This window comes from Heloderma suspectum, chromosome 5 (genome assembly GCF_057233095.1).
Source record: "Heloderma suspectum isolate Gila_16-S chromosome 5, 16-S_ref, whole genome shotgun sequence".
Classification (NCBI taxonomy): Eukaryota; Metazoa; Chordata; class Lepidosauria; order Squamata; family Helodermatidae; genus Heloderma; species Heloderma suspectum.
In genome coordinates, this window is record NC_139462.1 from 24,236,866 (window position 1) to 24,262,088 (window position 25,223).

The 25,223-nt window shown below is 46.6% G+C and overlaps 1 protein-coding gene across 17 annotated transcripts in view; it reads left to right on the plus strand.

Annotated features, from left to right (window-relative positions):
- LOC146343707 (putative E3 ubiquitin-protein ligase HERC6) overlaps positions 1-25,021 on the plus strand; it is a 45,217-nt gene extending 20,196 nt beyond the window's left edge. For 7 of the 17 annotated variants that reach the window (XM_084855596.1, XM_084855598.1, XM_084855593.1 and 4 more), the window contains 12 exons: positions 1,174-1,372; positions 3,584-3,735; positions 3,860-3,973; positions 9,571-9,672; positions 11,902-12,057; positions 14,385-14,531; positions 15,207-15,373; positions 16,217-16,283; positions 18,509-18,579; positions 19,313-19,496; positions 21,300-21,402; positions 24,405-25,021. In XM_084855596.1, the coding sequence (XP_084711722.1) occupies positions 1,174-1,372; positions 3,584-3,735; positions 3,860-3,973; positions 9,571-9,672; positions 11,902-12,057; positions 14,385-14,531; positions 15,207-15,373; positions 16,217-16,283; positions 18,509-18,579; positions 19,313-19,496; positions 21,300-21,402; positions 24,405-24,616 (1,674 nt within the window). In that variant the 3' untranslated portion in view covers positions 24,617-25,021. Of the gene's footprint in view, positions 1-1,173; positions 1,373-3,583; positions 3,736-3,859; positions 3,974-9,570; positions 9,673-11,901; positions 12,058-14,384; positions 14,532-15,206; positions 15,374-16,216; positions 16,284-18,508; positions 18,827-19,312; positions 19,497-20,503; positions 20,592-21,299; positions 21,403-23,165; positions 23,216-24,404 lie in introns of those variants that run through there. The other 10 variants (XM_084855599.1, XM_084855601.1, XM_084855603.1 and 7 more) reach the window with 7 other exon arrangements.
- Positions 25,022-25,223: the final 202 nt, after the last annotated feature.

A 25,223-nucleotide genomic window follows, 5' to 3' on the forward strand; every position in this document is an offset into this window, starting at 1 on the left:
TAGGCTTGAAAAAAGCCTCCATTGGTGCCAGTGGAGGTTTTTTAAAAGCCTAATTGTAGTGTTGGGAGCATTTTTGGAAGGAAGGTTGCTGCCAGGGAGGGGAGGGCTAGTTCTCTCCTCCCCAAAGCTGCAAACCCCCTCCAAAACTCACCCTTCCCCTGAAGCAGTTAGACTTTTAAAAAAGCCTCCACTGATGGCAATGGAGGTGTTTTAAAACACTAATTGGAACCGGGGAGGATATTTTCAGGAGGGGCAGTGTGTGTGTGTGTGTGTGTGTGTGTGTGTCAGAGAGAGAGAGAGAGGGAGAGAGAGAGAGACAGAGTTGGGGGAAGAAGGAGATATTGTATGAGTAGGGGCTGGACAATTTTATTTATGTATTTATTACATTTCTATACCACCCAGTACCTGAAGCAATCACATTGGGGGTCTCATGGCAGCAGTGTGGTGGCCCTGCCCATTATGGGTGTGGCCCCACCCACTCCTGGCTTGTCCATAGGCAATTTGGCCCTAGGGCCGAAAAAGATTCTCTGCCCCTGCTTTACACGCTATGAGATAATCAGTATCTTGGGTTAGAATATGGTTTCTACCAGTGTACAGTAGAATGTGCACAGACCCTTCCATATATGTTCAGGATTGCCACTTGCACAAAACCTAAGGAATGATTTTTGCATTTGCCGGGATTCTCCAGACACCACCTTGAAGCTCCCCCGGCTTCGTTTCCCATGTTCATTTGTGCTCTTTTTTTCTTTGTTCAAGTGGGGAAAGTATGCATTTCAGATGGGGAAAATGTGCATTTATTTATTTATTACATTTCTATGTAATAGAAAATGCACCCTGAAAATGCACACTTTAAAACAATGCACATTTTTTAGAGCATATGAGTATTTTTGGAAAACATGCTCTCATGCTTGCTTTCACGTTTGGTGTTGCGAACAGGACATGTTTGCACATTTTGCAAACATAAAGGAAATTCTTGTACGTCCCTAACAGAAACCTCATTCAGCTGTACTTTTGCAGTACTTGCCTGAGATCAAGGGCAGGCATCCAGCACAGCCCTGCTCCCTGTCATGCTGTCGCTGTCCACGTGGAGCGAAGTGTGAGAAAGGCGCATGTGGATTTGTGAATTGCAATCCATCCCCAGCTAAATGTATTGTTCTTCCTAATTGGCTGCAGATCACTTCCTGTCTGATGAACCACTTGATTCCTGCTCTCCCACTGGATTCTCCTCACCAAGAGGCTTTTTCTTCTTTCCTTTTGCTACCCGAGTGCTTGGAAGCTCTTTTGAGCTTCCCTCCACGAAATCTATATCACTTGGTGGTGCCTTTTGCAAAAGCTGTCGTCGGCCTGAGCAAGCGCTCTTCAGACATTCTAGGTAAGCGTGGAGAACTCTTGTTATCTCTTCTTTTTTCCCCTTGGCTTGCAAGAACCATAGTTTGCCATTTTGCCCCCCTTAGTGATAACCATAAAAGGCCTGAAGTGAGAAGGAGGGGAACCCTCAATAAGAACCACCAAATGAATCAATAGACCCACAGATATTGCAAAAAGCAGATGAAACTCAGGAGAAGAATATGTTTATACTAAAAACGTAGGTACACGTATACCAAAGTAAACTTGCTGTGGCAAGTGAAAGCACAAGGTCTCAAGTGACATCGGACCATTCTTGTCTGAAAGTATAACCAGGTGTGGCAACATACAATGCAATTAAATGCAAAAAACTGTATGGAACAAGGGTAGATAAAACATAGACATTGCAGTGCTACAAACACAAGAGTTTCAAATGACAATATGCAATTAGCGATCTTTAGGAATGCAAAATGGTGTGCCATCTACCATGCAGATATGAGTACAGATCACAGATATATCATTTTAACAAATAATAATGATAGTAAACATAAGTAATTTTTGTCTACCCCACAAGTATACAATTCAAAAATGTCTCTTGATGATAATGGTTAACAATAGTAAATATGCCCATACAGGAATAGATTCAGTTCATAAATAGCACTGTTCAATAGAACTGTTCAGTAGAGCTGTTCAGTTCATAAATAGCACTGTTCATAATTAGCACAGGTCATAAATAGCACTGTTCAACAAATGATAATAATAGTGAGCAATAGTAAGTTATAACTACAAGCTACGGATAATCTCCCACACGCTTGGATTTATTTTCTTCTATTAGGAGCAAGATTTGAGTTGGACAACAGAAATATTTCTTTCCTTGGAGTTTACATAACTTCTGACAAACAGTCACTGAACCACTCTAATCAATTGTCTCAAAAATTCCTTTCTGTTCTCAGAATTGAGCATGGTGCAGGAGAGGAATATAGTCTGGCTACATATTGATTATACATAAACAATAGTTCATTCTTCTGATGAAGCACAGAAATGGCATTACATTCCGGAGTTGTTGTCAGATAACTTACTATTGTTCGCTATTATTATCAATTGAGAGCCAGTGTGGTGTAGTGGCGAGAGTGTTGGACTGGGAGCCGGGAGATCCAGGTTCTAGTCCTCACTTGGCCATGGCAGCTCACGGGGTGACTTTGGGCCAGTCACAGACTCTCAGCCCAACCTATCTCACAGGGTTGTTGTTGTGAGGATAAAATGGAGAGGAGGAGGATAATGTAAGCTCCCTTGGGTTCCTTGCAAGAGGAAAAAAGGCAGGATATAAATGCAATCAATCAATAAATAAATTTGTTAAAGCGTGATATCTAGGAACTGAATCTATTCCTTTATGAGTATATTTACTATTGTTAACCGTTATCATCAGGGAGGGTTTTCCAAAGGGTGGGTGCTACTACCAAGAAAGCATGGCGACATTCAATTAGTTTCAGAATGACCAGCAAGGCCTCCTCTGATGAACTTAAAGGTTGCCGGGGCACGTATACTGGCAGAAGCCTTTGCTTTGGATTCTTGACTTTAGCTCATGCTGACATGGTATAACCCTGGCTTTCCACATAAAGATGGCTGAGGCTTTGGAGTAGGTTCGGGAATAATTGCACTAGGACAGGGGTCCCCAACTATTTTGGGTTAGTAGGCGCATTTGGAATTTGGAGAGAGTGTCATGGGCACTCTCACAAAATAGCTGCCATGTGGGGCTTGCTCATTCATAAAATGGCTTCCACGGTGGCCATGGCCAGGCACAAAACACCTATTTTCCAGAAGGCACACTGATGATGCTAGGAGAAAAGTAACTTGGCCAAGAACCAAAGCACAAGGCAGAGCTGGGATCTGAGCTCCCGTACTGTGCAGGGAGAAAGGAGCAGTACTGAAGAGAAAAATCCGCTCTTAGCTTGATTGGAGCTAACATCGTGTTTTCCCTGTTCAGCGCTAGAGAAAGGCTGCCTTTCTCTGATGGTGAAGAGGGAAACTGTGCTCTGAGCAATTAGCAATGAGGGGGGTCTGGGAGAAGGCGGGCTACATGGGAAACCACCTCAGGCCAAAGCTTTAAAATCTTCCACCGGGTATTCTATGTGGATTTCATTTGACCCCAAATCCAGATTGTTAATTAATTTTTCTGTCGATTGATGGTTAAATACAGTCTTCTTTTTAAAAAGATTTGAATGTTTTTTCCTTCTTTCAGAAAAATACTGGTCATTGTTGCCAGACTCATTTTTCGACCGAATTGTTCAGATGCTTAAGAAGGCCGTGTTATCTCAGCTTGTCAAGTACGACTGTTACCCCCAGTGGCAGGAAGTGATACCTCCCCTCCAAGTGCTTAAGAGGTTATACAAGGTAAGGGGTGCCTGGTAATCTGTAAACGTTGACTGAGACCTCTCTCTCTCTCTCTCTCTCTCTCTCTCTCTCTCTCTCTCCTTGAAGCACATGGCTCTGAATTCATATATTGTTGTCCTTCAAGGTAAACAAGATTGCAGATGGCAAGCTTCCATTGAGCAACTTCTACATAGATGAAATCCCTCAAATAATCCGTACCAATATGAATTTAGGAAGATGGCTCAGAGGGAGCCAAAGCGTAAGTATTATCACTTTGTGTTGTCTCCAACTTGATATTTATTTATTTATTTATTTATTCATTTCATTTCTATACCGCCCAATAGCCGAAGCTCTCTGGGCGGTTCACAAAAACTAAAACCAAACAACACACAATAAAACAATTTAAAATATATAGAACATTAAAACCACAATATAACAATACAACCACAATAAAACCTAGCAGCAGTACAGGAGTTTAAAATACAGATTTAAAACAGCAAAGATAAAAATTTAGAAAGCTAAAAAGCCTGGGAAAATAAAAAGGTCTTCACCTGGCGCCGAAAGGAGTACAGTGTAGGCGCCAGGCGAACCTCACTAGGGAGCTCATTCCAGAGCCGGGGTGCCACAACAGAAAAAGCCCTCCTCCTAGTAGCCACCCGCCTCACTTCCTTTGGCAGGGGCTCACGGAGAAGGGCCGCTGATGATGATCTTAAGGTCCGGGCAGGCACATATGGGAGGAGGCGATCCTTCAGGTAACCTGGCCCCAAGCCGTTAAGGGCTTTGAATGTTAACACCAGCACTTTGAATCGGGCCCGGAAATGGACTGGCAGCCAGTGCAGCTGGAAAAGTACTGGCGTAATATGAGCTCGCAGGCCAGTCCCTGTTAACAATCTTGCTGCCCTATTTTGGACCAGCTGAAGTTTCCGGACCGTTTTCAAAGGCAGCCCCACGTATAACGCATTGCAGTAATCCAGACGAGAAGTTATCAGAGCATGGATAACTGTAGCTAGGCTATCTCTGTCCAGATAAGGGCGTAGTTGGTATACCAGCCTAAGCTGATAAAAAGTGCTCCGTGCCACTGAGTTCACCTGTGCCTCAAGTGACAGTTCTGGATCCAAGAGCACCCCCAAACTATGAACCTGATCCTTTAGGGGGAGTGCAACCCCCTCCAGAACAAGTTGAATATCACCTAGCCGGGCAGATGAACCACCCGCTAACAGTACCTCTGTCTTGTCTGGATTGAGTTTCAGTTTATTAGCCCTCATCCAGTCCATTACCGTGCCCAGGCACTGGTTCAGAACAGCCACTGTCTCACCTGGTTTTGATGAGAAAGAGAGGTAGAGCTGGGTGTCATCCGCATATTGGTGGCACCTCAGCCCACACCTCCGGATAACCTCCCCCATTGGTTTCATGTAGATGTTAAACAGCATGGGGGATAGAATAGAGCCCTGTGGAACCCCATGGCACAATTGCCATGGCACAGAGCAATAATCCCCCAGCACCACCTTCTGGAATCGGCCATCCAAGTAGGAGCAGAACCACTGTAGTGCAGTGCCTCCAACTCCCAACCCAGACAACCTATCCAGAAGGATACCATGGTCGATGGTATCGAAAGCCGCTGAGAGGTCCAGGAGAATCAACAGGGTCGCACTCCCCCTGTCCCTCTCCCGGCAGAGGTCATCCCACAGGGCGACCAAGGCAGTTTCCGTTCCAAAACCAGGCCTGAAGCCCGATTGAAACGGATCTAGATAATCTGTTCATTCAACAGTGCCTGGAGCTGTCCTACAACCACCCGCTCAAGCACCTTGCCCAGGAAGGGGATGTTGGCCACTGGCCTATAATTGTTATCATCCTCTGGGTCCAGGTTAGGCTTTTTCAGGAGTGGTCTAATTACTGCCTGTTTTAAAGCGGCAGGCACCACTCCCTCTCTCAAGGAGGAATTTACAACCTCCTGGACCCAGCCGGACAACCCCTCCTTGTTTGATTTAATAAGCCATGAAGGGCAAGGGTCAAGCACACAAGTGGTCGATCGGACTTGGCCAAGCACCTTGTCCGCATCCTCAGGCCTCAGTAACTGAAACTCATCCAATAAAACTGGACCAGACGGTGCTCTGAACGCCTCTACCAATGGAACTGCATTAATGGTGGTGTCCAATTCATGACGAATATGAGCGACTTTATCCTCAAAGTGCCGCGCAAACTCGTCACAGCGTGCTACTGAGGGTTCCACCGTCTCTCTCCCTGGCCCAGAATGTAACAGGCCACGAACCACTCAGAAAAGCTCCGCCGGACGACACTGAGAAGATGCAATGCTGGTGGAAAAGAACTGCCTCTTTGCCACCCTCACCGCCACAGAGTAGGCTCGATAGTGGGCTCTTACCTGTGTTCGGTCAGACTCAGCACAAGTTTTCCTCCACCTGCGTTCTAGCCGTCTCCCCTCTTGCTTCATTGCCCTCAGCTCAGGTGTATACCAAGGAGCTGGCCGGGCTCTGCTCAGAGGGAGAGGGCGCTTGGGTGCGATCATGTCAACCGCCCGAGTCATCTCTGCATTCCACAGAGTGACCTGGGCTTCGACAGGCGCACCAGCCATACCAGCAGGAAAATCCCCCAGAGCCCTCTGGAATCCATCGGAATCCATTAATCTCCGGGGGTGGACCATTTTAATAGGTCCCCCACCCTTGCAGAGGGGAAAGGCCACCAGAAGTCTAAACCTCAGCAGGAAGTGATCTGACCATGACAAAGGGACAGATGTTAATTCCTCTACTTTCAGATCACCATCCTCCTGCCCAGTCGAGAAAACCAGATCAAGCGTGTGTCCTTTTATATGCGTTGGGCCGATGACATGTTGGGACAGCCCCATGGTTGTCATGGCGGCCATGAAGTCCTGAGCCGCCCCAGATACAGCGGCCTCGCCATGGAAGTTGAGATCCCCCAGGACCATCATCCTAGGGGTCCTCAACACCAAGTCTGAGACCACCTCCGTCAGCTCAGGCAGGGAGTCCGATGGGCAGCGGGGTGGGCGGTACACCAACAGAATCCCTAATCTGTCCCGGGTACCCAACACAAGGTACAAACACTCAAGATCTGCACTCGAATGAGCAGGAAGCCTGGAGAGGGAGATTGAATTCCTATAGACCACGGCAATCCCCCCTCCCCGACCCTCAAGTCGGTGTTGGTGCTGCACTGAGTACCCAGGAGGGCACAGCTGGGAGAGAGTGACCCCTCCCAGTTCCCCCACCCAGGTCTCAGTAATACATGCCAGGTCAGCCCCCTCATCCACAATCAAATCATGGATGAGGGAGATCTTATTTTGGGCCTACCTGGCATTCAGCAGCAGCACCACCAGACCCGAGGGCAGACTGGTAAGGCTGCCAGGAACCATCAGGTTGGGGGAAGAACCAGAAGAGGGGACAGCTGTAAGGTGTCTAGCCCCTCTTCTCCTCAGCTGGCCTGTTAATCCCCCAACGCCATACCTCCCCCTGCCTGTGACCACAGTTATGGTGGCACCTCCCCCACCCCCTGAGTTGTCCAATAGTCCTCCCAGGCACATATTAAAATATTAAGATATAAAATATACAACAGTTTAAAAGAATATAAAAAAGATAAAAGAGAACAGCAGCTAAGAAGGAGCAGATAGTCCATGTTTGCCCCTTCCCCTGGTCTTTAAAGCTGCTGCCCTCTGCTGCTGCTGCTATTTGCTGCTGGTGTTGTGGCTGCTGGTGTCTCTGGAGAGGCAGGTGGGTAGATCTTTAGGTCCTACGCGACTCCAAGTGCGACGCTAAGTGCGACGCTAAGTGCGCACTTGGCGCGACGCCGAGGCGCACGCCGAGGTGCTGCCTCTGGCAGCCCTGCCTTAAGTACCTGTGGGCGGGGGCAGAAGCAGGCTCAGGCTCAGGATCACCCGGTGCAGCTGCTGGCTGGTCCTCCTTCCCCAGGCTCCTTCCCGAGCAGCCTCTGGCAGCCCCGCCTTAAGTACCTGATAATGAAATGAAGGTAGTCGAGCTCACGAATCTTGTACAAAACCAACAGAGGTCAGAAACACAAATGCTCCCATTTAAGATCTGCAGATCTTTGCATCAGGTCTCAATACCCAGCACCTCCCAGTTGAAAGGACCTTGGGCAACAGGACTTGAAATGACCTCTGTATGAGACCTTGGAGAGCTGCCGTCAGTTAAGAGTAGATGCTGCTGAATTAGATTGGGGGCGGGGGGGACGATGACAACCATTTTGGCTCCTGAGGGCCATATGTGATGCTGAGTGGTGGGCCAGGGCTGGAGGCACATCTGTCAGCACACTTGTGTCCCCTCCCAGGATCTCTGCATTGGGATTGCTTGAAGGAGAGTTCCCCCCAACCCGCTGATGACTGATCAGTTGGGCAGTGGGGAAAAGTGGGCAGGGCGAATGTCTGCAGGCTACACAGCGTGGCCAAGGGTTGCCAATGGCTCACAGATTGCTCACATGCGAACTAGATGGACAAAAGTTCTAATTTTATAAGGAGCCTTGTTTGCAATGCCCCTTTGTCCTGGCCTGTTTTGTGTGTGTATGTGTGTGTGTTTATTCTGATTTATATTATGTTTTATGTTAGGGTTTTAATTAATTTTTGTGAACTGCCCAGGGATCTCTGGCTATTGGGTAGTAATGAAATGTAATGAATAAGCAAGGAAATACTTAACACACCTACCTTATTCATCCTATTCCACTTTTGGTCATTCCTTTTACTTTCCCTGACCCATTATCCTACATAATCAAGATCACAACTTTCTGCTCTTTATTAATTAATCTGAACTTGCAGCAGTGTAATAGAAAGCACGCTGAGATTCCCCCCTGGCTTTGAGAATTGCTATATGTTCCACAGCTCATACAAGCAGCATCTTTTGTATGGAAGGTACCATTTTGTATCAGTGGCACCATCTTTTGTGTAGCACAGGGATGCAATGAAGCTGTTCACTTGAGGAATGTCGCAGTTGCAACTGAGCGGGAAACCACCTTGGTCTCCGTTCATTTCATTTATTATATAAAGTATTTTAATGGCTTTTGATTTTTGTGAACCACCCAAAGAGCTTTGGCTATGGGGCAGTATAAAAATGTTGTTGTTGTTGTTGCTGTTAATAATAATAATAATAATGGGCAACATCCAAGAGATGTCTATGATGATCATCCAGACACATTCTACATAGTGCCCTGAACAGGGGGTTGGACTCGATAGTCTTGTAGGCCCCTTCCAACTCTATGATCTATGATACGATAGCAGTCTCCATACTGATGGATGCAGTGTCAGATGCAGACTTCCCCAACCTGGTGCCCTCCAGATGGTTTGGGTTACAGCTCCCAACATTCTTGACCACTGGTCATAAAACTTACAAACCATTAAAATACATTATACAAAGTACAAAAATGCATTATGTAAAAACATATAAACAGAGAGCGCACACATAAACAACATATATCTAAAAACAATTATTAAACAATCAGCCAAAGATGATCTAGGACCTGATTAAAAATTCATTATATGCTGCCAAATGGCTGAGAGAAGAGGGCAGTTTTAACTTGGTGCCAGAAAGATAACAATGTTGGGCCAGGCGGGTCTTGGGGAGATCATTCCACAATCGGGGGGGCCAGCAGTGAGAAGGCCCTCTCCCTTGTTGCCACCCTCCAAGCCTTCCTTGGAGGAGACACCTGGAGGAGGGCCTTGGATGTTGAACAGAGTATACGGGTTGGTTCCTTGCCAGAAAAAAAAAAAGTGGACTTGTTTTGATGGAGGATGGAGACCAGTAGGACAAAGAAAGCTGGGAAGAGAGGATATCTACTTGCATTATCACATTGTGATCTATATACACACCATTCTTTCCTTACAAGGATGCAGAAGAGCACTTCATCTCTTTGTGCCGCTTTCCTTTTGTCTTCAGTCTGCTGACCAAGGTCGAATTATTTAACTTGATGTCCTTTTTCATGCAAGAGGTAAGGGATGAGAACAGGGGTGGGAAGGAAGGAGGTAGATCTCTGCATGATTTGCAGTAGAAACACCTGGCTGAGCCTTCAACCAACCTGGTGCTGCCAGATGTGTTGGGCTACAAGCCCTAACACCCCCAGCCATGGTTGAAATCTGAGCCAGGCTGAGCCCAATTGTTGTTCTTATTGTTCAGATACTGAGGGGTGGTGGTGGTGGTGGTGGAGGAAGTCCTAGATAACACTGTTGAAAATGTAGAAAAGTAGGAGTGGGGAAAGCAGAGTGGATTTTTGTATGAAAGGACTGTGAGCTCAGTTCTGGTACTAAAATGATGTCCTGGTGTATGTGCCCAGAGGCACCAAGTTTATTAATTCTAAGCGCATGTCTGCTTCCCTTACCACTATTTTGCACCTTCTTTGGGTTGTACCTTGGAGTTTTAGTAAAAAAAACTCAGGGGATCCTATAAGCCTGAAGTCTGTCCACACTTAATTTAGCAGATTGCCTTTAGCTGGCTGAAGAGGCTGCAGTGATCTTAGTTTTATTTCAAAACAAAACAAATGACCACCAGTAGTGGATCTGCTTCATAGATTTAGAGATTCAAAAATGGAAAATCTATAGATTATATATAAACAGATTTTCAAACGTGAAATGTTTTGGTGTAGAACACCAGCTTCAGTCAGAAGAGTATGCTACAGTACCACTTACAAGCTGAGCCAGAACCAACCGGGAACAGGCCAAACCTCAGTGATGGAACGTGGATTAACAGTCAGCACCAGTATTCAACAGCCAATCAGGCCACATTAATAAACATCATGGCTTGTTTCATCTCATCCTTTACACTGATACCAGGCTTCAGCTTATCAATAAACATTGCCTCTTTAATCTTTTTCCTTTGGAGGCTCCATTCGATTGCTAGCACAAAGACCTTCACTAAAGTTGCTTTTAGTTTTATCTTTCCACCATTTGCTTCTTTAACTCCTGAATGTGGTCCAGTTTGGGTGAGGCATGGTGGGGCAGCAGAATTGTGCCTGCCCATGAAGTGTTCCTCCTGCTAGGCCTTAGATGTATGGATGTGGCATTCGTGCAGGGCAGCCTCTCCCAATCTGCTGCCCTCTAGACCGTTTTGGACTTCCACTCCCGTCTGCCCCAGCCGACACAGCCAATGATCAGGAATCCTGGGAGTTGTGGTCCAAAAAATCTGCAGGGCACTGGGCTGGAGAAGGCTGGTGGTAGATAGGCCCCACAAACCATGTGGCCATGTCCTGGCAGGGACAATGCCCCTGTACCGCATCTTGGGTATGGGGAGGTTGTCCAGGACCAGAAGTGTGAATGGGTACAGTGCAGGCAGTATGTGCAAAATGTGGAATAGGTGCCTCTCCTGGCTGGCTGGTGGGGAGTGAGGCTGGCTGCTCCCTTTCAGCCTGTATCCCCCTGTGGGGTGGTGGTGGGAGCACAGGGTGGTGTGTCATTGTCGGCAACAATAGAACTGGGTTCGCAGAACGATCCATTGGGCCTGAGCTCCCCTGCTTGACATTGGGCCAACGATGGCTTGCCATCAATCTACTCTCATTTGTTGCCAACTGTAGTTTTAGTCAGTGGAGGCTGGTGGCTTTGATTTCAGTGGGGCTGTGATTCCATTCTGGATTTTAGTCAGAACCAGCCAGACCTCTAAAGGAGCTATCCAAGGTGCCAGACCCTACCCCCAAAATGTGTTCAGTACCTTGCATTGCTCCTTTAGAGTTCTGGCTGGTTCTGACTGAAACCCAGAATGGAATCGCAGCCGACTGAAATCAGAGACATCAGCCTTCACTGGTTTTAGTTTGAGGTGGGTGGTTTGTGACGCTCCAGATGTTAGGGCCTACAATTCTCATCAGCCCTAGTCAGCAAGGCGGTGGTGAGGGTTGATGGGAGTTGTTGGATAAACATTTGGCGGGCCACGAGCTGCCTACTCCTGTTTTAGCTAGTTCTCCTTCATCCTTCTCTGTTGGGACCGTGCTTGGCCGTTGCTAATTTTAGTGTGGTTTTGAGGCAGGGGATCAAAGGAATGGTTGAATGTCTGATAACTTTATTATTTCTCAGGGGAATTGGTACCAACTTCAGTGTGAAGACCTCTATCAATCCAGTTTAAAGTGAGGTGTAGAATGATTTCCTTCAAGACCATCTCTTGCAAACAGGGATAAAGTTGATAGGTTTATCTACCCTTCTTTCCCTTTGTTTTTCTCCACGTGATCAAAATGGAGGCCCTACAAAACAGGCTAAATAACCTTCAGCTGAGAAATGGTGACCCGCCAGAGCGTCATGTTTTTATTTTGAAAGTGCGACGCCGGAACCTTGTTGAAGACACTTTGCGCAAACTGAGCCACGCGGAGGACAGATGCTTCAAAATGCCTCTGTCGGTAAGCTGGCCAGGACCTGTTGATCCTGCACTGTGTTGTTGCTCAAGGCTGAACTCTGGAACTGGCTGAAATGGCTGTAAACGGTTAGGGCCGCAGTCCGACTATACCCACTCACCTGGGAGGAAGTCCTATTGAACCTGGTGGGCTTACTTTGCAATAGGCTCGTATAGGATTGCACCATCGGTCAGGATCAGACCAACTGCACCTCCAGAGTGGCATGTGGCTTGCAAAGAATTCAAGTGTGCACTTGGCCTAGTTTGGGAAAGTAAATTGGAATTGATCATGGTGATTAAAGGTATTAAAGGGCAAGTTAGCCTAACCCGTTACTGCAGAGCGGTAAGCTCATGGTCCATGGTCCACTACTCAGAGCCCAACATGTCACAGGTCATCATCAGTTCCTTAAAGATGCAGTCCTACCTGGATGCCCATCAACCTCCAAACTCAGAGGCTGATGGGCATCCTGTGCAGAGTGGCAGGAGCGGCAGAGGCGATCTTCGCCTCCTTGCTTCTCCTGTTCCGCATTTTTGCTAGACGAGTGTTTTTGCCTGTCTAGCTAGGGCTCTGTAGAGGGGGAGGGAGGGAGGCTGGGGAGGGCTGGGGATAACTTGTATCCCTGCTTCCCCAGTCCCTTCCCTGTCCACAGAAACCCACCCTTCTCTCTGAGGTCACCCTTGTGAGCTCAGAGAGACAGCAGGACACTTGGACTCTGGGTCCAAGGTTGGAGATCTGTCTCTGACCTTGGATCCAAGAATCTGAACTGTTCTGTGGCCCCCCAGACGCTGTCTAGGGGCACAGGATTGCTCTCTAAGACACTGTATTTCAGTGGTTTCACTCTTGTCTGCAGGGCTGGTTTCAGAAAGTAACATTGGGTGACTATTCTTTGACCCCTTGGCTCTTGAGCTGTGGGCTCCCACAGGGTACTTGTCCCAAATGTTAATTAACTTCTACGTAAAGCCCTTGGGAGCGGTCATTAGGGGATTTGGAGCAAAGTGTCATCAGTATGTTGATGACATGCAGTACTCACTCCCTATAACATCTGCATCAGGTGTGGCCAAGCAAGTCCTGGACTCAGTAATGAGCTAGATGAGGGCTAGTAAACTGATCAGCCTGCCCAACCACTGAGGTCTGTTGGAGAAGCACTTCAATTGATCCCGCATGGGTCAGAGATCTGCTTGGAAACCATCAGGATTAGGGCCATTAGTATATTGGGTCCAACTGAGGTCAGGCATTAGTATATTGGGTCCAACTGAGGTCAGGCATGTGCCTGCATTATTTTGTTTTCAGTGTTTGCTGAAGGCTTTTGTTTTTAGATAAACATTTCCTGATGGATGATTAAATCCCAGCCACAGTTTTATTGATGAATTTGTTTTTATAGTTGTTGTTGTTTGGATTTCGGGTTTTAATTAGTTATATACAACTCCAGTATATTTTGATGGGGAGCATCCTATACTAAATAAATAAATAAAGACTTCAGGAACTGTTTTCAACACCCATGCTTTAAAATAGTCCTGTGTGATCTGGAAGCTTGCAGGGATCCTAAGCATTGTTTATGAGCTTGGTTGCTTATTTATGGCCTTTATATGCCATCCTTCTGCCACATACATGCCTCTCAAAGTGGATCACAGCCCATAAAAATAACGTAACTCCTAGTAGCAGTAGTTGTACTAGAATGCAGGGATAGTTAGGCATCAAATGTTCACTTTAAAAAAGCAGTCTTAAAATCAGGCCATTTTGAGCCCAAATTTTACAGTTTATTAAGGCTGTTACTGACTGTCTGTTTACATGAGATCTGATAGAGGTACTGGTTTTATGTCGTACTTTGGGGAAGGGGTTTTCCTCCTACTAGAAGTGGCTAAAACCACAATAGCAACCAGAGTGGAAGAAACTGAATCACAAAATGTTCTTGTTTCCAAGAACAAAAGTTGTTCTTGAAGATATGGGACATATTTCTTATGAATAGAGTATCTCAAATAGAGGATGATATTATTCCTAAATATGCAGACTTATCCTTGGAAATACTGACTCTATTTCTTAATGTTGTAGATTAAAAAACATACTTCCTCTAGGGCCAGAATGCCTACATTCTGGTTTTTATTTTGTAACCCCCATAGTCTTTTTTGTGGGGAAATTCATAAGTTAATTTATAAATGGAATTTGCTAAACAGTATGATGCTACAGGTTCCTAGGTCAAGACATTTTCCTTTGCACAAAAATGAACATGTCACAGAATGTCCTCTCTCCATAGACTTGATGTAACATCAGCCGCTGCTCCGTCCTGTTCTTTTCCCTCCTCCCAATACAAATGTCTCGATTTTTTTTTCTTGCAGATTGAATTTGAAGTAGAGATGCCTGGACATGAAGGTGGAGGCATTTTGCTGGAGTTCTTTTCATCTGTGTTTGAGGAGATGGTGCAGCCAGACTACAAAATGTTCATGTACTGTGAGGACAATTCCCCAATGTGGTTCCCTACCGGAGTAAGCGCATGAGCCATGGGCCCAGTTTAGACAAACGTCTAAGCTTTTCAAGATGGCACTTGCTCCCACTTGCTCTGCCTGTCAGGCATGCTTGTCCCACATCTGGGTCCTCGGGTCATTTACATGAGGGTGTAAAGCCCCAATACATATAGCTCTGAAATGTGAATGTTTATACCCCACATTTTCAGGGGTAGTGTGCACAATGGTTTAGGAAACTTTAAAGCAGTGGTGGGCAACACACAGGCTGCATGAGGGAGCTCTCCAGGCATTTTTGTGGGTTCCGCTTCTTTGCCTGTCACCAAATTTGCTACCAAAATTGCAGTGGTGGTGGCCAAAATTGTGGTAATTTTCCATTGGAACAAGACAAGGGGGTGCACTTGCCTTGTTTGCAAGCACAATCTTGCTTCTGGGTTGGGGAAGTCTGGAACAGATCATACCAGTTTTCCACAACTTGGTGCCTTCCAGATAGGTTGGACTACAACCCATAACATTCCTGGCCATTGGCCATGCTAACGTGGAATAAGGGGAGTTGTCATCCCAAATATCTGGAGAGCTCCAGTTTAGAGGAGCTTGTACCATACAGTCCTAGAATGCTGGTCTGTCAATGGGATGAATGTGAGACACTGCTCTATAACATCCAGAGCGATTTTCTGTTGCTGTGATCTTGTGTTGCAGCCTTCAGTAGAGAAGAATAAATATCACCTTTTTGGAATCCTGTGCGGGCTTTGCATGTCCAACAGAGTCATCGCCTATGTGCCTTTCCCACTTGCTGCCTTTAAAAAACTGCTTGACAAGAAGCCCTCCCTCGACGATCTGAAAGAGCTGAGTCCTGTCCTTGGCAAGTAAGCGGCTTCAACGCTCTCCATCAATATACCGAGGTTGCCAGTCTTGCGTTTCTCTTGCTAGGACCAGGTTGAATATCCCAAACGAATTCTCTCCAGGGGTTGCATGTTTTCCCCAACCTATGAACCATACGTTTGACACTCACCCTACAAAGGCTTTTTTCAGCTTCATCTCAAAGTACCGCTTCAGCTTCCCCCAACCAGCTGCCTCCACATGTGCTGGACTGCAACCCCCCTTCCCAGCCAGCATTGCAGTTGCAATGATAGGCATTGCAGTCCAACAGATGTGGAGGGCACTGGGTTGGGGAAGGCTGTATTAATCGATGGCCTCCAAAAGTGATGGAACGTCAATGGTTTGACATGGCTTTAAGGCAGGGGTAGGCAACATGCGACCCCTGCAGATTCCCTGTGTGTCTCCTGCCACCACTCGAAATTTAGGGGAACCCCCAAAAACGTAGCGTGTGTGTATATATATTCTTTTGGCAAACAAAATGGTGTCCAAAGCTACTACGGAGCAGCTAAAGGGTCAAAATTAGTTTTCAAACAAGTAATTTTGACCCTTTTGCTGCTCCATAGCAGCTCCGGACACTATTTTGTCCCCCCCCTTTTCCGCACCCATGTGGGGGGAATCCATGGGGAGGACCCCGAGGGTGAAGATGGCCCCTGGATCACCCAGAGTTGCCCATATGGAGATTAGTGGTTGTATCTCCTGACCGGTTCTATTTCAGTTACAAAGTTCTCCCCTCACCCAGTAGTGAGATGTCCCTTGCTTTGACTCTTTCCAGGCAAAATGCTATAATCATTTTACCAAACATTCCTTTCCTATTTCCTTTTGTTAATTAGGAGCTTGCAGGCAGTTCTTGACTATGAGCATGACGACACTGAAGAAAATCTTCAGCTGTGTTACTCTGTGAGTATCTCCAAAAGCTTTGCTGTCTCGTTACACTGCGCCACGGGCCTCTTCAGCTTGCAATAAACAGAAGGAGATAGTTTTTAAAAATGCACAAAACCAGGGCCAATAAGATTAAAACCCATGACTGTTACAGGGTTGGGCCAACAAATTCTTTACCAGGCTCTGAAAAGACAAATCAACAGCATGCGAGCCACACTGGAAAAAGACTTATCTTGAGAGTCACCACCAGCCTTTCCTCGGACAGCAGGGGGCCCAAAGAAGGGCCTCTGAAGGCCGGCCTAAGCTCTGGGCAGGTTTCTGTGGGAGCAAGCAGTCCCTGAGGTATATGGTTTCTAAGCCGTGTTCCAAACCATCCCTTTGCACTGTGCTTGGGAGTGGACTGGGGAACAATGCAGTCCCTTAAAAAAATAAGTTTTATAAAAGCCTTGCAAATAAGCCCACGGATTTCTGACTTGCCCAGATTTAAAAGGAAGTACTTCTTCACGCAGTACATAGTTTAAACTAGGGAATTCGCTACCACAAGACGTAGTGATGGCCACCAATTTGGATGGCTTTACGAGAGGGTTAGACAAATTCCTGGAGGAGAAAGCTATCAATGGCTACTAGTCCTGATGGCTATATGCTGCCTCCAGTATCAGAGGCAGCATGCCTATGTACACTAGTTGCTGGGGAACATGGGTGGGAGGGTGCTGTTGCGCTCATGTCCTGCTTGGGGGTCTCCCGTGGGCCACTGTGTGAAGAGAATGCTGGACTAGATGGACCCTTAGTCTGATCCAGCAGGGTCTTCTTACATTTTTATGTTCATTTGCATAATTTTATCAGTTCTTTATAGCGCACTGACAGCCTGAAAAGTAGTGGGGTGGGAGAGACTTCCATTTTTTTTAAAGAGAACATGTCACGCCTGGTCGCATGGATGCAATTCTTCCGCACCAAAGGTCACTGGCTTTTTACAAGCTCGAACGGCAGTTTCTGAGGTAGCAGGTAGCAGAAAGGAATCTGCCTGAGGTGCTTGAGAGCTGCTACTACACAGGGCTGTCATTGTTGGGCCAACCCACCCTTCCCTGACAGTCCCTTGGACTGTAATTCCCACCTTTTCCAGCCAGCATGGCCATTGGTCAGGAATACTGGGAGTTTGTTTATTTATTTATTTATTTATTGTATTTTTATCCCGCTCCTCAGCCAAAAAAGGCTCCCGGAGCAGCTTACAATCAATGAACAAAGAAGACAGTCCCTGCCCGCAGGCTTACAATCTAAAAAAGACACGACACACAAGGAAAAGGCAATGGGGAGGGGAGAAAAAAGAATTAGGTAGGCTGTCAGCAGGGCTGGTGGGATGGCCCTGTTCCCTCCTCTCATCTCCCAAGGGAGGGGCAGTCCAACTGGAGCAGGCCCTGATGTTCCCTTGCCTGCTCCCTTGCTACTCTTCCATCCTGAGGTTGGACATTCCCCTCATTGTAACCTCTTCAGGTTCTTTTGGAATTGTAGTTCAAAACATCTGGAGAGCACCAGAGTGGGGAAGGCTGCTCTTGAACACATGTTTTTCAGGACCGTGTCTTCAGCTGTTACTATGATGTTGAATTCGCTGTAGATAGAAGGCCTTATTGTATGAAGCTCCCTGTAAAGGAGGGATGGGGGACCTCTTTAAGCCTGATGGCTGAATTCCATTTTGGAGAAGTTCTCAGCAGTGCTCCAGTGGTGGGTGAGGCCACAGGCAAAGTGGGCGGAGTCAAAATGCCAGCACAGTCTTAAACCTGTGTCCTGATCCCCTCAGGACCCACACTAAACAGATTTGAGAATACCAATGGCTCTGTGAAAAGTTAACACTTGACTCCTTGCCTCTCTTTTCCACGACAATCCGCTATGATAGTGTAGCTTAAAGGCGCAATCCTATGCAGGTTTAGACAGAAAAAAGTCCTACAACTCCCAGCCTGCCCCATGGCTTTTAGGAGAAATGCCTTTTAGAAATGCCTTAGGAGAGGCATTTCAGGCTTTTAGAATAGAAAAAAACCCTGCACAAATACCAAGAAACCACCACTCAGTGGTTGGGGGGAAAGGGGTGGGGCCAGGGCACGGCCATCTGGGCAACCCTGGAGGGCCAGATCTGGTCCCGGTCCCGAGGTTCCCCATTCGTGCTGTTCAGTACTAAAGCAGTATTTGGGTTTCTTTAGGAAAAGGTATTGAAAACAAGGTCTCCCCAAATAATTTGCAAACATATTTTTCAGATAACCTGGGACAACACGGATGTAGACTTAGTTCCAAATGGGACTTCGATAGCCGTGAACAATAAAAACAAGTACGCAAAGATGACTCACTTATTCTTTTGTATTTGCAGCTGCCCCAATCCCAAGGACTCGGGTGAATCGTGGCAGTTGTGCATGGGTATCTGCAAGGATCCGTTTCTTTGAAGGGCTTATAATCTAAAACAACCTTCCCAAACCTGGTGCTCTCCAGATGTGTTGGACTACAACTTCCATCATCCCCGATCAGCATGGCTAATCTGGAGGACATCAGGTTGGGGAAGGCTGATCGAAAATCAAATGGTGAATGTAGAAAAGGGAAACTGAAATTTGGGGGGTGGGGGAGGGACTAGAACTAAAATGGAAATAGCCCATTCCCCTCCCATTCACATTCCCTGTTGCTCTGCCATCTTGCTCAAAAACCCTATTTAACCCTTGTTCTCTTTCACCAGTACAAGAGTTCACGTTCACTGAATTCTGTCACACATGCACAATACGTGCAGAAACATTAATGTTAAGAGTTGCTAGTAATCTTTTTGGAAATATTCCAGTAAAGGAACTGTATTATACTAAGATGTGAATGTAAGCAAACCATTCTAAAGAACCAGTATGTGATGTAGTGGATGGAGTAGTGGATTTGGACTAGGGAAACCCAAATGCAAATCTGGATAACTCTGCAAAAATGCCAGCTTATGTTTTAAGGAGAGATTTGGGTTTCTTGGAAACAACTCAGCTGTTCTTTTTATCTTGGGAGCAAAGCTAATAATTTCCATTTATTTATTTTCAAAGGAAGGATTTTGTCAACAAGTATGTGGATTACATCTTCAACAAATCAGTGGACGAAGTATTCAAGGAGTTCAGGAGAGGGTTCTACAAAGGCCTTGACGAACGGATAGTTAGGTTCTTTGAGCCTCAAGAACTGATGGCTGCAGCAATTGGAAATGCAAATTACGATTGGGACTTATATGAACAGGTTGGTGGAGAGAAGGGATGGATCAAATTCCCAGATCAGGGTGGGCAACCTTTTTGCTTCTGAGGGCCACGTGTCGCAAAGGGAGTGCCCCATCCCCTCACTCTGGCACAGTTAAACTAATAGAATTCACTGCATCAAGGTGTTGTCAACTTGGATATTTTAATGGGACCAGACAAATTCATGGCAGATAAGTCTATCAGTGACTACCAGCCATGACAGCTATATATGAGCTCCAGAATTGGAGGCGGTGTGCCTCTCAGCACCAGTTGTTCATTACCAGTGCTATTGCACTCATATCCTGTTTGTGGGTTTCCTATTAGGAATGCATGAGAATTTCATTTTTGCTCGCAAAACATGCAAACATGTCCCGCTCGAAGCCTCAAATGTGACCATGACCATGTGTCTGCCAAAAATGTTCGCAAATTGCCGGACGTGCTCACGTTGGATTTGTGCAACATCCCTAGTTCAATTTTGTGTAAATTTCCCCCTGCAAGATGAAAGCCCCACTTTAGTCTGTGGAGGAAATTTGCGTGCGAACGTTCTCATTTGATCGCCCCTCAATTTGTGCAATTTTCCCGTTCGTGCAGAGTGAGCTGCAATCACAAACATGAACGGGAATCAGGCACGAGATGAGTGGTGAGATGACATTCAGAGAATCCTAGCGATCTCAAGCATTGCTCGTTCGGCCAGCCCTATTTCCTGTATGCGTCTGGTTGGCCACTGTGGGAACAGAATGCTGGACTGCACTGACCCATGCGCATACACAAACATGCATGGTCCCTCTGTTCACATCTCAGCCTGTGGGATCTGCATGCCAAGTTCCCATCATGCATTTCCCTCTCCCCGCTGCTGGAAAAAGTGCAAATCAGCTGGTCAGAGGGGTGGGGTACACAACTTAGCTGGGGAGGAAGGTGCATGGAGAGAGTGACTGTCCCCCACACAGGCCCCTTACCTCCTCCTCTACACCTTCCTTCCCTGTGACATCACACTCTGGCCATACCACCAAGCTGCTGTTTGGAGCATGATGTTAGCCAGGAGGAAGGCACACGTGGAAGAGTCTCCTCACATGCTCTTCTTCCCCAGGTAAGTTGCACCTCCCTAGGTGGATCACATTCCAAATGTGCTGGGGAGCATACAGCTTTGCGTGGGAAGGGTCATTCACATACACTTTCTCCCCATTACAATCCCGTTCCATGTCCATGGTTCACTGAGTGGCAGGTGTACTGGCAGTGGCTGAATTTAGGGCCTCAGTCATCCGTGGTAGGCCACTTGTGAGCTGTGGGTTGCCCACCTGTCTTCCAGATCATTAGCCCTATTCGGGAATCAAAGAGAACATGTGAGGGCTCAGAGTGGGTACTGGGAGGGAGCTGGTCACATTGGCCTCACCCACTACATCTCCGGGCCTGCTGCGCCCCGCCCCTCAGTTCAGACCTGGCTGTGTTGAACCAGCACGGTCTGCAAGGAGTTCTATTCACATTTGGTTGAACACAAGTAGAACTCTCAGCCCAATTGCAGATCCGGATGTCTTTATTATCAGCAATATTTTTATGCCACTTCTTCTTTGAAACAAATCTCAAAGCAGTTTACAAAAGAATAAAAAGAAACAAAAAAACACACGCATACACACCCATGTTCAACCTGAACTTCACCAGTTCAACACTGCTGGTTCAGCTGAGAGGGTGGGGCCAGCACACCTTTGAGCCCTCACACGCTCTGTTGAATGCCTGAGCAGGGCTTCTGTCATCCAAGCTTCACTTGCTCATCTTACTTTGTCTGACTTCACTGTTTTGTTTTGCTTTGAAGAATGCTGTGTATGGTGAAATGTACAGTCCCACGCACCCCACCATAAAGATGTTCTGGAAGGTTTTCCATGAGCTAACTCTGGCTGACAAAAAAGGCTTTTTGTGTAAGTATCCCATCCCACAAGCCTCTATGTTTATCACTCTCCAGAAGTTCATGATGGAAAGCCCGTCTTTGCAATCAAGTGGCATAAACCTCTTTCTCAATGGAGAACCCTTTCCTGCAGAGTAAGGTTAAAAGTCTCCCAATATGTATATCGACACACAAAATCTAAATCTATATCATACTGCAATCCCTCAGCCATGGCTTGTTCTAGGGTTATCCAAGCATGGGTTTAACCCTCAAATAACCCACGATGTCTGGGTTCGCACGATATAACAAGCCGCAGCATGCCTCCAACACAGCTTGCATATTCAAAATGGTGGCCAGCATGCATCTTGGAGGACCCATGGGTAAATTAAGTCATGGTGGCGTATCATGACCTGAGAACTGACCCGAAGTGTGGAGGGCGATAGGAACAGTGACGTGGTTGCAACAGAGAGAGTAGAGTTTGCGCTCCTGTCCCTGGAGCTAGTGTGCTTATCCCAGCCCTCCCCAACACAATTTTAACTTTGGGAGTGGGGGAATTAAACACCCAAACAGAGCTACAATGATGCTTGACATCTTAGAATACCTATTCCTCCTCCTCTAACAAGAAGAAGGCAATGCCCACAGGTTTTGTTAAGTATTTTTATTTTTTTTATCTTTAAAAAGGAAAAATGGAGTTCAATTAATTGTTTACGCAGGTGCCCACAATCAAAGTATTTAATTGATAGGCTGCAGCATTTAGTCTTAGTAGAAACAGAGTTCCAGTAATGTTTGGAAGAGCCAAGGTGGAGGGGTCCTCTGTCACCCTTCCCAAAGCCTGAAGCACCTGAAACTGATAACCTGGTTGACAACATAGAATTTTCCTCTTAAAAGAGCAACTGGAAACCACCCACACTGTTGCTCACCTAAATTCAGAGGTTACATTTTTATTCCATTCTTCCTCCAGTGGCATCTGGTGGCTCTGCTTTCGGTGTGGCTGTGATTCCATTCTGGGTTTCGGTCAGAACCAGCCAGAACTCTAATGGACCTATCCAAGGTGCTGAACCCATTTTGGAGGTAGAGTTCAGCACTTTGGATAGCTCCTTCAAAGTTCTGGCCTGTTCTAACTAAAACCCAGAATGGATGCACAGCCCCACTGAAATTGGAGCCACCAGCTTCCACTGCCATAAGAACATAAGACGAGCCCTTCTGGATCAGACCAAGGGTCCATCTAGTCCAGCATTCTCTTCACACAGTGGACAAACAGCTGTCGACCAGGAACCCATGAGCAGGGCATGAGTGCAACACCATCCTCCCACCCATGTTCCCCAGCAACTGATGTACATAGGCTCACTGCCTCTGCTTTTGGAGGTAGCACATAGCCATCAGGTCTAGTAGCCATTGATAGCTTTCTCCTCCATTAATTTGTCCAACCCCCCTTTTAAGGCCATCCGAATTGATGGCCTTCACTACATCCTGTGGTAGAGAATTCCATAGTTTAACGATACGCTGTGTGAAGAAGTCCTTCCTTTTATCTGTCCTGAATCTCCCACCAATCAGCTTCATGGGATGACCCCAGGTTGTAGTATTGTGAGAGAGGAAGAAAAATGTCTCCCTATGTACATTCTCCACACCATGCATAATTTTGTAGACCTCTATCGTGTCTCCCCTCACCCTCCTTTTTTCCAAGCTAAACAATCCCAGCTGTTGTAACCTTCCCTCATAGGGAAGATTCTCCAGCCCCGTGATCATTTTAGTTGCCCTTTTCTGCACTTTTTCCAGCTCTACAATATCTTTTTTTAGGTGTTTTCCTCCAAAGATCTTGCAAAAGCAACATTTCCCAGTGAAGTAAGGTTGGTAAAGAGTGACTGTCTCAAAGTTACCCTGTGAGCTTCATGGGGATCTGAACACAGTTCTCCCTAGATTTTGTCCACTGCCCCATGCTGGGTCTCCAAGTTCAGATCTCTGTGCCAGTTGCTGGACATGACTGTATCCTATAGACCTCTTGTTGTGTTCTGTGGGTTTCATGTCCGCTTCGAGAGGCAGAGCTTGAGCTACCCCAGGGTCATAATAGACTTGGGGCTTTCTTATGCAGACCCACATGGTCATGGGAGCCTTTTCCCTGTGGTGCAATCCCGCGTAGGGGTATACGAATGAAAGTTACCAATGTGCCAGGGGGTGTCCACTGGGGGGGGATCCGTCCCTCCCCCCCGGAATCCTCCTCGGCCGGCTCTGCTCTGCAGCAAGGCTACAGCCGGACTTCCAGCCACTGCCGGGCTGCAGCTGCAAATGGCGGCCGCTATGCCAGCCGCCATTTGCGTCCCTTCCAGGCCGTGATAGGCTATGTAAGTATTTACATAGCCTATCATGTCAAAGAGCAGGGACGCAAATGGCAGCCGCTACGCCATTTGCGTCCCTGCTGTTTTCGTGATAAGCTACGTAAATACTTATGTAGCCTATCATGGCCTGGCTACGATGGCCGCCATTTCATTCTGCAGCCCGGCTGCAGAAGGAGACGATGACCCAGAGCAGCCGCCGCCGCTAGGTAGGGTCCATCCTGGGGGGATTTCGGGAGGTGGCGGGGGGGTAGTCTGTGGCGGATTTATCCAACAGCCCTAACCCCATGCATGTTGAGGCTGTGTGTGAATGAAGCAAATGTGTAGGTCAGAGGGATAGGAAAGACCCCTACAATTGGTCCTAGTGATATGGCTTCTTCATTTTGCACCATTCAGGTTTTATATTCTGGGGTGAAGAACCTGCTGGAGGAGAAGGCTGTCAATAGCTACTAATCCTGTTGGCTATATGCTGCTTCCAGTTGCTGGGGAACATGGGTGGGAGGGTGCTGTTGCACTCATGCTCCGCTTGTGGGTTTCCTGTTGACAGCTGTTCAGCTACTGTGTGAACAGAATGCTGGACTAGGTGGACCCTTGGTCTGATCCAGCAGGGCTCTTCTTATGTTCTAGCCTCGCTCACATTTGGAATTGCCTGAATATTCTTGAAGTCTGATCATGAGTTGACTAATCCTTTCCTTTATCATCCTAGTATTTGTTATAGGAAGTGACCGGGTTCCTGTCAAGGGAATGGGCGCCTTGAAGTTGCTCATTCACTCACACAATTTGCTTTCAGAAGATCATATCCCCGAAGCCCAGATCTGCTTTCATACTTTATTCCTGCCACCTTACTCAACAGCAGAAAAACTGAAGGAGAAACTTCTGCAAGCCATTGAGAACAATAGGGGCTTTGGCAAATGGTAGAGCTGCTAACTCTGAAACAGAGACTCAAGATTGTTTCCACTTTCTTTTGTCTTCAAATGTGTGAGGAAAGATTTTCTTCATCAAGGGCAATTGACTTCCCCCTTAATGGGACTTCAGTCAGCTGACTGTCCAGTGATTTTCCTGCTTAGAAACAACAACAACAAATTCTTGGTGGTAGTCTGTTTTGGTAGATACATAATTAACAACCCCAATTTGTACCCAGTTGTTTTCCTCTAATCTTGGCACTGTGCACCCAGTTAAGGATCAAATTCCAGTTTAAATAAATTTACAGCTGGCTGTTGTCTGTTGCTCTCTTCCCAAAGCCATATGGGTTTGCTTGCTCACAAGTCATATGTTCTGTATCCTTTCTAACCAATCTTCAAATAAAGAGATTTCCATTTACAAGCCACTTTTATTCTTTCTATGGAACGCCATGCCTGTTGATGTCATGCAGGCACCGACATTTTGTCTTCATCTCCTGCTGAAGACATTTTTATTTAAACAGGCCTTCCCTGATTCATTATTATTACAATCCCTGACATAACTTATTATTTCCTAAATTAATTCAGCTTTCCTTCCCAAATTTCAAAAGCCACTATTTGGGGTA